At 39.3% G+C, this 14,003-nt stretch overlaps 1 protein-coding gene across 2 annotated transcripts in view; it reads left to right on the top strand.

The window, feature by feature from the left end:
- Positions 1–12,048: 12,048 nt before the first annotated feature.
- Positions 12,049–14,003, top strand: part of gabrb4 (gamma-aminobutyric acid type A receptor subunit beta4) — a 47,263-nt gene continuing 45,308 nt past the window's right edge. The window contains exon 1 of one of the 2 annotated variants that reach the window (XM_086098372.1): positions 12,049–13,073. In XM_086098372.1, the coding sequence (XP_085954498.1) occupies positions 12,994–13,073 (80 nt within the window). In that variant the 5' untranslated portion in view covers positions 12,049–12,993. The remainder of the gene's footprint in view (positions 13,074–14,003) is intronic. The other variant, XM_086098373.1, reaches the window with a different exon arrangement.

Consider the following 14,003-nt stretch of genomic DNA (forward strand, 5'->3'; position numbering starts at 1 on the left):
AAATCCATAGAAGGGTTAACAACCGAATTAAGTGGCAATATGCCACTATAATTGTGCATATGTTAGCGTCACACATGAGAACTGCTGGCATAACTAGCTTCTTGACAACTGGGCAAATAATGCTGGCTTGTTGTTTCTCCTATCATCTCAATTGTGTCACAATAAAAGCACTGATAGATCTGCATCGCTTGGATTGTGAGTATATACAGTATGAGCCAGATGATGTAGTGGACTGTTTGTACGGGGATGTCATCGATTTGCACACTGAATGAAATAAATTGACCTTACCCACTCTCCAGCAGTACAGATAAGCATTTGAATATGAAAACGGACCAATCCTAGTCATTTATTTAATATGCTGTGGGCTTCATTTGATGACTCAATGAAGCATATATTGCGAGGTTCCAGCATATTTGAGGACCTAAACATAAACACAAAAAAAAAAAAAATCACCAAACTTCGCCCACACTCACAATTTGATGTTTTAAAGCGGTTGTACAGGATAGCAAAAATAAATGAATAAATACATTAGGGGTGGGAATCTTTGAATGTCTCACGATTCGTTTCTGATTTTTGGGTCTGCGATTAGATTCAGAATCGATTTTCGATCAAGAACGATTTTTGATTCAAAATGATTTGATTGACAATGATTTTTGCTTCAATCTATAGACGTGCAAGGAAATGATCTACTTCAGTCTGACTCGCTAATGCTAATTAGTGTGCTACACGCGGTACTTTTATCACTCAAAAGAAACTGCTCCACGCTGAAAAAAACCCCAATTTTTTATTGGAATAACTTGATCGTGACTTTTTCCTTCTACTCTCTAATGTGGCTACAACTACAACAGTGTATTAGACCGCGTGGCACCACACTGCCCCTCAGTGGCCAAACCGTGTACAACATGAACAAGCGCTCCAAATAAAGGCGCACACACAGACAAAGGCAAGACACTATAAAATAATTTTAATAAAAATCGATTTTGGGACATTTAAAATCGATTCTGAATCGTATTAATTAAAATCGCGATTCTTATGAGAATCGATTTTTTTGGGCACACCCCTAAAATACATAAATAATACCTGTTACGTTTGACCTAGGTCTACGGAAATTGGTAGGCATGTGCATCACCCTCAGACGTACAAAAAAGTCTACGTATCCATACCCTAAAATATACAGGAAGTGAGCTTTGAGTATTTGTACAATTTTGGCTTATTTTTGCATATTTATGAAGGTCATACTTTTGAGCTCTTGTACCACAGGTTTCCTTCGATTGACTTTAAACTTGGTCCGTGCTTTATGAAAGACCTGGGACATTAACGAGAATGAAAATCTTGAGTTTTTGACTGTGTGATAGGGGTGGGGTGTCAAAATTGGCATTCCATAACTCCTTCTTAACGAAGTATTCTCATTTCTACATTTTAACGTCAATCTATGAAAATTGGGAAGCATATGTAACATCTCACAAAATACTCCAAAGTATTTTTGGAACCATATGCTAAAGCCATTTTTATTATTACCTTGTGAATAGGAAGTGTCTGATTGTCGTCAAACGTCATCTTCTAAAGATGTTTAAGATGAAAAGGTCAGCATATAACTATTTGTATGTTGCAGACAGCTGTTGCCGTGGCGACGCACTGTTTGCAAAGAAAGATGATGCTGTTGTGGAGGGTGTAAACCTGGGTGAAAACTCATGAACCGTTTGCACACATCTTATATATGTGTGTAAACAATGCCCGCTGATTGCAGCAATATCGAATAAACTGGAAAGTCAATGACTAAATCCAAACAACTGCGTTTAAGGTTGCGTGCAGCCGTACTACAATACATTCTGCCTGCATCCCACCTTGCGTGGCTGTGTTTCAGTCTACAGTTTTTCTATTCAATCTAATGTGATGTTTTCAGGTCGAGGCGGTATACAGTATAGTAGTGTATAAGGAGCGATGAATCTGCTCTATTTTCCCTATTTTTCCCTCAGAGATTTGTTTTGCATGTTGGCACAAAAATGAGGGATATCGAGGAAAACATTTATTTTGCTCACAGTGATAGCAGGGATTGAATAACACTTGGATGATGCATTAATGTGTTTGGGGAATATTCATAAACTGACATGAGGAAAGAAGAATGATTGTGGGGGGGGGGGGGGGGGGGGGGTTGAGCGCAATCCTTTTGGCCCTTTTATTAGAACATATCAGACATTTGAATATGTCTGTAAAAAAAAAAAATCAAATGTGCAATGGGGAAATGCTGCGTTGGTCCACTTGTGACTAGATCGACCTGGTATCAACACTCCTGCCCGCTCCCATTTTCACTTATTTGTGGGAAAGTGTTTGAGCAAGAGAGGCTGTGAGAAGCTTCCAGATAATTAATTTGGAGGGCAGTGGTCCACTGAACAAGCCCCCCCCGTCCCATAATATATGTGCAGTGACAGCACGCTTAACAGGCATCGACTGTCTCCACTATGTCTCTTGTGGAAGGATCTATGTGAAAGTTTTATGCTGTAATTCCAAAGGTTCAGACAAAATGGCTATTGGAACGCAAATGGGAGCTCTGCAGAGAGACCGGTCCTGATTTGTTGCTTCTTTCACGGCAGGGATTTCGTCAATGCTACTCTTGCAACAAGCTCAACATTGTAGGACTGTAGAAACTTCATGCAAAGGCTCCACAATTTTCCAAAAAGGTTTTCAAGGTGGAAGTTTTTGAAATGGCACAGTCATTATTTTTAACGTGATTGCTGCCGATGTCTATTACTTAAAAAACGTATCCGATCGAATTTAGCCAAAACCAGTCCCCTATAGTAGACAGCTTGTAAACAAATATTGATGTTTATTGACTGTAGCACAAATTTATTGGCTGGGACTCGCCCTGTAAGATGAAAGGTTTGACAGCAGGTGTGTATCAAAAGATTCAATGAATATGATGAACATGCCTGTAACCTTGGCTGTCAGCAGTAAAAAAAAAGAAAAAAAAGAAGAAGACTTATATTTGCTCTTGGCTTTGCAGTTTGACTTTGATCTCATGTTATTTTTAGTACAGTTTATTGTAAATCACAGTGCAAAGTCCAACCTCTGGATTAACTCATTCACTGCCATTGACGGCTATAGACGTCAAAAATTCATTTGAACTATTTCTATTAGTTTAACTTTTTTTTTCCACTTTTGTTAACAAGAGTGTGAAAACCTAGATTTTTTTTATTGTACATTTAGAACAGATATAAAATTTGTGATTAATCGTGAGTTAACTAGTCATGCGATTAATTACAATTAAAAATGTTGATCGCCTGACGCCCCAAATTTTTAATAATCGTTTATTTATTTTTTTATTGCGTCAAGCTTTAAATTGTAATTAATCACATGACTTCAATAATTAACTCACGATTAATCACACATTTTATATCTGTTCTAAATGTTATTTTTTTTAGGTTTTTATACTCTTATTAACAAAAGTGGAAAAAATGGAAAACTAATAGAAACAGTTCAAATGAATTTTTGACGTCTATAGCCGTCAATGGTAGTGAATGAGTTAAGCTGCAGCAATAAATATAGATTTTACAGGTTTGTCGAGGAAATATAATTCAGAGTAAGAGCCTATGTATATATATATATATATGTATATATTTTTTTTAGATGATGTTTTGGTATACAATTTTTATATTCTTACAATTTAAATCTAAAATACATACAGTATTTAAGAAGAAAACGAACATCCAAATCAGCATTTGCTCTCAATGTCATGCCACAGCCTTGCCCCTAAAAAAAAGATTTGCCCTGTTTGAGATTGATGCCTTTTGCTGATTTATTGGCTGCAATGAAGCCGTCACTCATGATATGCAACATCTATGTCACAGTGGCCTGCAGATGTGCCCCTGGGACTGACCTTTAGCGTAGCATCAGCCAGGAACGAAATGTACAGTAGAACGTCTGGAGTGGAGCAGCTGCGCTCAGTGTTCTACACTCAAGTGCGTGGGTATAATAATTTATCTTTCCAGCTGAGTGTCTATTAATGCCCAATAGTCTGCTGCTACCCGCTGGCCTTGTGTGGGTCAAATAGTCAAGCTGCATGGCTTCAATATAGGAGACTACACAGCCTCCAAATGGGCCCCAGCAGGGGCGCTTTAATGGCAGTTGCAGTTTTTATTTAATTTAATTATCTTCAGAAAATGGATAGATGAATTATTTATAATTGAAGTGTTAGTTATTTGCTTTTCTGTCAGGACATTTGTTTTGATGAATAATTCTGGTCACCAAAGCTATAATTCGTTTAAAGGAGAAAGTAAAATGCCCTTCACACGCCTATTTGAAAAGGGAATGAGAGGATGGAGGATTAGATGCGAATCAAGTTGGATGTGTTCACACTCACAACGGCGCAATGCTACGTCGGGCCTGCTTGCGCATGTTTGTGAACATACCAACACAAGGTCTAACCCACCTCAGCTCACAGTTAGATGACATGTCATGCTTGACTTGTGCTAAGGCACAAAAATAGAACCCAGGGGACATTTCATTTATATTCCACTGCACTCAGTTGTCATTTTTTAGGTAAGGTATTTATTAATATTATTATTTTTTTGTGTATTAGTATATAACTTATTTCATTTTAGAATGTGAATTTTAAAAAGCTATTGACGGCACAATTTATAAAGGTTTTAGTTTGACCCATTGACTGATTCTTTTTTTTTTTTTTTCTTGTGACTTTTTTTCTTCAAAATCAAACCAAATTCCAAAGGTTCAAATCCACTTGACTTTCCGTTACCCAATAGAAGCAGACATCCTTCTCCTGAAATTACCTTCCAGAAGCCCCCTCCACATGTCACCATATGTGCCTTGCCCTAAAAATGAATCATGCCCATGCACGGCTCATTTAGCAAACCTGATAAGATCACTTGACATACCTGGCTGACACTGTCACAGAGCCTCCCACTGATTTTCTTAATGACTTACTCCTCTGTGCTGCTGTGATTAGCTATGATAGTTGCCTAATCTTGTAACTTTTGGCAGCCGTAAGCTATCTTGTCAATTAAATAACCCACAGCGGAGGATTGGGTCCCACAAGGAATTACTAGTAAATTATTATCCATTTATGGTCTGCTTACAGCTGTGTAATTACACTTGACCGCAGTTCCTCCTACTGTGTGATGCGGGGGGGATTGCTGAAGTCCACCTCTTTTAATTAGCCTTGATGAGTAAGGCTCAGAAATGTAACCAAAAATGTAGATGAATGCGTGGGAAATGATGCATATTAGACAAACAGCAAACCAACAGACACTGAAGATAGTATTGATTCGGAGCCTCTCTTATTCTTCACTCTGAAAACAGATGGTTGAAAAAAATAACCCAATTTGGGTCCGACATTCTTTCTGGGTTATTTTGCACAAAACAACCCCCAATATTGGGTTGTTTTACATAAAATAACAAAAAAAAAGAAATTGAGTCCGTTTGTTAAAATAAAATAAATAAATGAATAATAATAAAAAGGCTTAAATTGGGATTTATTTATTTATTTGTTTACTTATTTAACCATTTTTGGGGGTTGTTTTATGTAATAATAATAATAATAATAATAATTAAATAGAACAACCACTTTTTTGTTTTCATTGTGAGAACAAAAGAAAAGAAAATCGGGTTGTCAGGTTGCCACATAGCTGTAAATGAGTCCAAACATAATCAGCTCTTCTTACTACAGTCTTTCTACAGCTAAGCAATGGAATTTGGCTTATTTGAAAAAAAAAAAAAAAAAACTTGACGTACTAGATAGAAAAAAATATTTTAGTTTTAATTATCATGAATATCTAACTCAACACATTTCAAATTGTTCCCAGTGTAAAAAAACGTACACAGAAAAAAAAAAACACAATCAAAAACCATCTATTTGTGTTTCAATGCATTTACAATGCTCTTAATCCTTTTAATGTAGTTGTTCATACTACAGTGAGCACACCATGCTCCAAGATGGCTCCACCTGCAGTTCCTTGCATCACCAAGCCAAGTCGTATCCGAGCACTTAAAAGCTTTTCAATGCATCTCAAAATATTTATGAATTGAAACACAGTTATTGTTCCTTCAGCAACTGAGTGCTATTGGTGACGGGCTGTAAGTCAACCAATGGAGTCATATTTGCAGACTCAAGTAGAGAGTCCATTTGGGCAAGTATTGACTCACTATTAGGAGGATACCTAATGGCACTATAGATTAACAGCCGCTATCGCACCTATTTTAAAATCAGGATTTTGTAATGATGTGTGTGCAACCATGCGTCCGTTTTGTGGATTTCACAACATCACATTCTTCAACTTTTTTTAGCTCAACATGAGGCTCATTGCCTCGGGTCTTTTTCATATTGTAAATTAATTATTCTTTGCTGGAGTTGTGTTTGGGAGAGTATCTGTGCGTGTGCACGTAGGCGTGCATGCTCTCTGTTATTGCAAAGGAAATGACGGAGCAGGGTATTATTTCCCATCTCGCACCTTTGGACCTCCTATTTTTATGAATTAATTCTATGCTTTTGAAAATGCATGCCCGACGCCAATCATTTGAAAGATGAGCGATAGAAGACCGAGGTGGCACGATCGAGGGTGCAATTTCTCAGTGTTTCTTAAAAATAATAAAGGCAAAAAAAAAATAAAAAATGGGAAAGCTCCTGCTCTCTGAATTTTAAAATACATCGGGCAACCATTGTTTTGTTTCCCCATCCTGTGTGTATACAAGCTGCAAGCAGTCACGCGGCTGTTTCCATGGCAATATCTATCTGTGTGAGGAATTCATTAACCCTTTCTCACAGGAGTTCTGTGCCGAAATCCCACATTGAATCCAGATCGCAAATAAGGAGGGGATGCTATGATATTATTTATGAAAGACTACATATTATATTCCTGGAAGTAGAAGGGAATTCATGTTTGCTTTGGCGCTGGTATTCTTTGTTTCTGTGCCAAGCCGTGTTGTCAGGCTTTGACATTTTCATTTCAAGGACAGCAGAAACACAAAACAAAACAAAAAAATCCTCTTTCATTGCAAATAACATGACATGTTACGCAAGTTACCCATTTACCAGTGTCAACGCAGGATGACCAATCCACGGGGTGGAATAGAAAGAATGAGAAACGTTCAAGACAGATTCAGATTGCAGATTCATATTAGTGTTTGTCCATCATCAGTAGCGAGTTAGTATCTGGTGTTGCGCCATACTTTAGCTTGAAGTGGGTGTGGCCTATAGTGAGCGATGTCATAACCACATGGTTATTGGAATGGAATGGAATATCTTTATTGTCAATGCAAAGTACAGAGCAACACAATTTCACTCACAGCAACAAGATCAACCCCTCACATTAAAAATAAACACAGCTCACTTTGCTGTGTACATTCATCTTTTATCATTATTACGAAATTATTATAGCCCATATTGTAGCAGCTAGGTCAAGTATGGGCAGCAGGTCAAAGTGGGCCTCTGAGTGGCCCCTTCAATCTAAAAACAGTTGGGTCAAATATATGGGTTATGGGTCAATTTGACGCAACTTTGATTCAAAGTTGGGTCAATTTGACGCAAGTAGAGGATCGGTGCATTTTTTTACTCAGTTGGGTTATTTATGATCCAACTGTTTTTAGAATTTAATATCTCCCCCTCAGAAAAAGAGAAAGAAACGAAAAAACTAAATATAGATTTCCCCCCAAAAAATGTTTAAACAACATAAAGAATTTAAAAAAAATCTGTTTTCTTCTTCTTCTTTTTTTTTTCTTCTTTTTTTTTTTTTACAAATCCAAACACTGGCATTCGGTAAATGTTTTTTCCATGCAAAACGGTGAGCAAATGTGGGGGAAAAAATCCTGTATTGTATCCATGTATTGACTGTAGTTTTAAATTGTAATATCACCACTGACCACTAGATGGCAGACACACTTTTTTATTTGGAATGATATGCACGAAAAAAAGGAACTAGTAAATAATAGTAAACAAATAGTAAATAATTCTGTGCTTTTGTACATTTGTGCCATCCTTGAATAAGAAATGTATTATGAAAAATGTAATATCTTAAGCGCACGTATTAAGCATTTTTTGTCATTAGGAAGCGTGTGGTCTTATGTGGCCCCTGAGTACCACTAATGAAAAACTGTGGCCCATCCCTGAGCTAGACTGTCAACCACATATGTTGTAATCTTCTTCTTGGAATTCTTCTTCGCCATCAACGATGCCTTTGTGTGGTGACATCACCCCCCCCCCCCCCCCCAAAAAAAAAAAGTCCTTTCGATGCTGAAGTGACTTCAGACGAACATTTTTCCAGGAAAGAAATGGGGTAAAAAATCCAAATGGTAGGACCTCGAGGATGTCTAACTTCCTGGTTCCACTGTAACAGCAAAGAAATAGTGAGAATCGCATCTAACCTTTACTTTGGCTGATTAGTGTGATCCAGAGCCCCCTGAACACAAGCTGCTCATGCCATCATTATTGATTCTTTAGAAGAAGAAGAAATGGCCTAAATTTGGCTGATTTCCGTCAAGGGCCAACACTTCATGGTCAATCAGGACATACTCATTAATTTGCAATTACGTTGGAACAGTGGTACTGGGCATTGTGAGCAATCAGACTCCAGAGTTGAACAATCGAGCATGAAAACTATGTAGTAAATGTTGAAGCGCTGCATCTGTCATTTTTATGATTCTATTTAATAGTCACAGATGGATGTAATTCATGCCACTCTCGGGTTATAAATAATAAATAGGATTTCCATCAGACATCCTGGAGTATATGTAGTAGACATTTTTTGATCAATAGTAGGTAGGATATATATGATGCGTCATTCCCGGCTGTTTATGTGATTGCATGATGATGCGATATGATGATATTCAGCAACATCAGAGAAACTTTTCCGGCCAGTCTGTTGTGGGGTTTGAGAGAAACCCGTATGAACTTCTCCCAGCTATTTGCGACATTGCATTGCAGTTCTTTTAACAAGCAAAACCTCAGCAGCACTCTGAGTGGGCTTCCTTTTTGGTAGCATAGCAACAATTGCTGGGAGCCTGTTTGGAGGTGGCGCTTCAAAAGCCTCTGATCTCATCATCATGCCAATGACTGGCGCGATATACATTGTGGTTGAACCTTCAATTTTTTTTCCCCGACAAGTGCTTAGTCTGAAGGCTGCACTGACTTTGACCGATATGTCCACAGTAGAAGAAACAAAGAAGAATGTGGCATTGTTAAAAGCAAATAAAAAAATTAAATAAAATGCAAATAAAAATAGAATTCAGCTGCAGCTTAAGCTCTCATTGACAAAACCATATATATATATATATATATATATATATATATAATGTGTCCTTGCAGTGTGTAAGTTGTTTCCATGCCAACATGGCAAATGCACAGTCCCATCAACTAGTCAATTAAACATATTATGTTTCCTAGAGACAACTAGGTTGACTGACGGACGTGAATAGCAAAAGGAAAGTGAATGGCTGCAAGGCACCAATGCATTAACCATGTGATACTATTTTTATCAGCGGAACAAGGTCGACCCAGTAACTCACATGTGGTACGCAACATGTGAATCAAGCAAAGTCGGAGTATGGCACATGCATGAGTTTGAATCCCCATCTTATAAATGCTAATTATAAATCATGACTTATAAATGGAAGTGCCATGATAGTGTCAGTCAGTGTTAGTTTATTAAAGCTTAGACTGACACCTGAAATCCCCGTTCCCTATGTTGAATTTATTTTTAACAAATACCATTGGTGCAGGTGCTCACTTCCTAAAGGGGGCAGTAATGCACCAAAAGAAAGTAGAAGAAAAAGAAGAAGATTCTACCGCTGGCCACAATGCTACACGGGATTATAGTTAAACGAAGCCATTTTAAACTAAAAAGAAAAAATGATTCCATAGGTAGAAGCGGGCGTTTCGGATCAAACCGTATACCTTTGCTGCCGTCAACGCGGGGGTGGGTTCGGAAATTCACTCTGATTTCCCAACACCACTCTGAAAGTGTGTGTGTTGGGAGAGGCAGAGGGCACTCCCGTTCCATTATTTTCTGAATGCAGCCCATGTTAGAAACCTATCAGCAGCTCGTGCTTGAACTGTTTCCATCAGTACAGCCCGGCTCACTGAGCTCTGGCACTTTTTTTTTTTTCTTACGGGCACTCTGAATAACTGAACGGCATATTTGAACAATGCTCTGAGTTTCCAAATGGTTGGAGTGAAACTGTGCATGCTCTGATTTCCAAACGCACCCACAATTACGGAACAATAATTTGGGGTATGAGTCTGATTGGTACCATTTTTGGGTCTGGGTTTTGCTAAAACTTATACTGCGGAGTGACTTGATATGATTTTTCTTCTTCATAATGCATTTTTTGACTCGTGCGATTTCTATTCCTGAGCGATTTATAATTCGGAAAATACGGTAATACTTTTGTTGTCATTTGGAAGTATTTGGATATGCAGTCTTTGCCATTAATGTCCAACCAGCTCTACTTTGTTAACACGTCATCATTTGTCAGTCATGAGAATAAAGTAAATGCATTGAATAAGAAAGTACATTTTAGTTTTACTCTGTTTTGGGTTTGTGGATGAAAACTAGAGTTTGAACTCATTCACTGCCATAAGTTAATTAAAAAAAAAAAGATTATTAAAAATTAGGGGCGATAGGCGAATAAATATTTTAATTGTAATTAATCACATGACTTCACTCGTTAACTCACGATTAATCACAAATTTTCATATCTGTTCTAAATTTACCCCCCAAAAAACTCTCGGTATTCATACTCTTGTTAACAAAAGTGGACAACAAATGTTAAACTAATAGAAATAGTTCAAATGAATTTTTGACGTTTATAGCCGTCAATGGCAGTGAACGAGTTAATGACCACAACTAGTTGTACATGAATGGACAAAGAAAGAGTTTCAACCTTTGCAATAATGTGTCCTTTTACTGTCTACTAAAAAAAAAACATGTGGATTTTGTTGCACATATACATGACCACGCTTTCTATAAGCACCGTTATTTTACTTGTTTAACACGAAAGGGCTAAAAAATTCGGAGCACCTCTCAGTGTGATGCAGTGCAGTAATTCGAACTGGGTATTGATGTAGAGTAACTTCCATAAACTGCTCCTCCCTTGGGTGACATTATACGAAACTGCAGGCTTTTACCCAAATTTGAATCACAACAACGTAATACCTTTAATGCATCAAAGCAGCAATAGTGTCCTCAACCCTGTGCTTTTACAAACTTGGTCTATATCGGAAATTACAACTTCTCAAACTCTTGAGAAGCACAAAGCCACACAAGTAGGGGAGAACGCGCAAAGCTTTTGGCAAGTTACGTTACGCTTTATGTTTCAGTGTTCTCCCTTTTTCTTTTTTGCTGATATGTCACAGTTGATGAAAATTGTAGCGGATTGCATATGGATACTCGTTCCGGAAACGGATGACATCTATTTGAAAACATAAAACGTGATGAGGAAGAGTACGCTGATGAAGCACAAGTAGGATGAGCCAGAGGTCCCGGGCACTTCTTATTGTGAAGCCCCGGTGCCCCCCCCCCCCAACAAAATGGCAACACAGTACATCAGTAGCTGTCTGCTTTTGTCCCACTGACACCACAGTGGTGACAGTAGCGGGTCTATTCATTTAAATGAGCCTTTGCGCATAGCCTTCGAATCACCACAACTGCATCAGTGCCGGATGGGGTTGCTTAGCAACTGGACAGCAAAGCGATCCCAGAAGAAAACCTCCTCCTCTGTATAAAAACACAAGCTTGTATGCTACTTGAATGGTGATGTGCGCTTTGCTTGTTAGCTGTTTCCACAAAAGGTTTTTGGTGTTTACACCTGTGGCCGTGTCTCGAAATGTAAATAAATCATCCAAACTGGTGTTTGTTGTGGGCGCCACGCGTAAAAAGCGCATCGTGTTGGAGGGGCTGAGGGGGTGTTTTGGGCGGGATTTCATTTTATATGACAAAAGTGGAAGTAACGTGGTTGAACAAACACACACACAGACACGCGCGCCATGCACGCTATATGTTTCACAGATGAGCGCATGAGCGGACTGTCGCTAAGGAATTCACCTTAGATGTCCGCCTCCTCTTTTCTTCCTCCCCTCCAACCGGATATTTGTTTTCATTTCAGAACTTTTAAAATTGATGAGAGGTGAAGAAAAAATATATACATTGGCGCTCCTTATGTCTTTGGTTGCTTGTATCTCTGTCAGTTGTCTAGCGGTTCGAGGAGGGGACAAGTGCATGAGTGAACCGGTGTCCAAACGCCATTTCAGGCTGGACCTGCACGGGAGGGAGACAAGTGGGACTTTTCGAATAGCTTCGCATCTCTGAGGGGAAACTCTAATACACGCGTTGTCATATTAGGGGCATTTCTTTTTTTCCATGAGAGCAGAGCTCTGACGTCTGCATCAGATATTACCTCTTGCACCCCCCCCCCCCACCCACCCCTTCCCAATGTGCATTTTCCCCTCAGTGACTTTGCGCTGATCTCCATCATCATCTGCAGCAGCGACAAGACGAGAAAGCAGCGAATGAAGATTTCTTTTTTTCTTTTTGGGAGTCCACCGCTCCCAGCTGAAAGAAATCAAGGTTTTACCACAGCACGTCTGGTTCCCGTAGCACGCCGCTGCAGCTGCAACCATGCCTCTTGTGCACACTTGGACCGGGAAATTTCATCCACCGATTTGAGACTACTTTCTGTTTTGATTGTCGACATCGTTGCCATCGCGTTTTGACATTTTTTTCCATTTAGTGCGTGCGCTTGTTTTTCCCAGCAAGATGTCCGATCTGTTGGTGTTGGTCGAGGGGCTCTGTGACCTGCACGGATTTCCATAGCGGGGGCCAATTATTAATATTTTTGACACCGAGAAGCCTGCTTGAAGACGTCGCATGCGTAGATGTAGGCTAGTTTACTCGACATTCTACTCCCATTGCCCGTTTTTAGTTTGTGCATTTGCCGGAGGGACCACTGGACGGGTTGGATTATAGATACTAGAAATAAGGATTTGTGGAGATGTTGGGTCGTCAAGAAGATAAATTATGTGGAATTTTCTCTGCTCTGGCGGCTTTGTCCTTCGCATGCTTTATTCAAAGGTAAGAAAACGTCGCCCGGGTAAAAACCTTTCACACCAATTGATGTGATTATCGGTCAATAAGAGGCTGAGATGTGACACATCGCATTAAAGGGGTGCCCAGGCCTTCGGTTCCATGCGCTCTATTAGACGCCGCTGTGGCGCGCGCGCGCGCCATGTGTCCACCTCCTCGATACCCAAATGCAATATTCATAATTGCGTGCATTATGGCTGCCACCTAAAGAGGGAGACCTCAGCAAGAGGCTGCAGGAGGTGCTGATTAGTTGATTGGATCAGTCTGATTATTTGATTGGCGTGAGTAAGAAAATCAGTTTAATATCTAACTTCAAAGTCCCCAGTAAACATTGCTGCATCTTTATTTCCATATTATGATTTGCTATGATATATGAACCAATCACAAATAGGTGAATAACCCCCCATTGGTCATCCTCCACTTCAGTAAGAGGCCACTGTTTTGGATTTCAATTAAACATCCTCTCTCTTTGCCTTAAAGTGTTTCCATTGAGTCACATGGAAGAGCATAATCACAGCAGGCAGAATCCCCTCGACAAATAATTTTGTCGTTAAAGGCAGTGATGTAGTGTGCATCCCTTGTGGCCTGCTCTTTTTCCTTGTCTGCATTCACCCACATCACCTGACGTTTCTACTAGAGTATATATGCACCCCAAATTTTGAATAAAATAAAATAAAAAAAGACAGTTGGGCAATCTTGTCAGGTGTCATTCAACTCCCTCATGTCATGATGCCCTCGGGTGTCCAACCTACAAGTTCTGTGTGAACAGCTGCACTTTCTATATGAGCTAATTGAGCAGCGTAACTCCTCACTAAGCCGCCAGGTATAGGCTTTTGGACTAGGGGAGGTATTTGTTCCCCCCCCCCCCCCCCCCCATCTCATCCCCTTATAGCAAAATCACATTCCATACCCTTTGGA

Source organism: Leptonotus elevatus, chromosome 16 (genome assembly GCF_054856555.1).
Source record: "Leptonotus elevatus isolate MCC_2025b chromosome 16, RoL_Lele_1.0, whole genome shotgun sequence".
In the NCBI taxonomy this organism is placed as follows: Eukaryota; Metazoa; Chordata; class Actinopteri; order Syngnathiformes; family Syngnathidae; genus Leptonotus; species Leptonotus elevatus.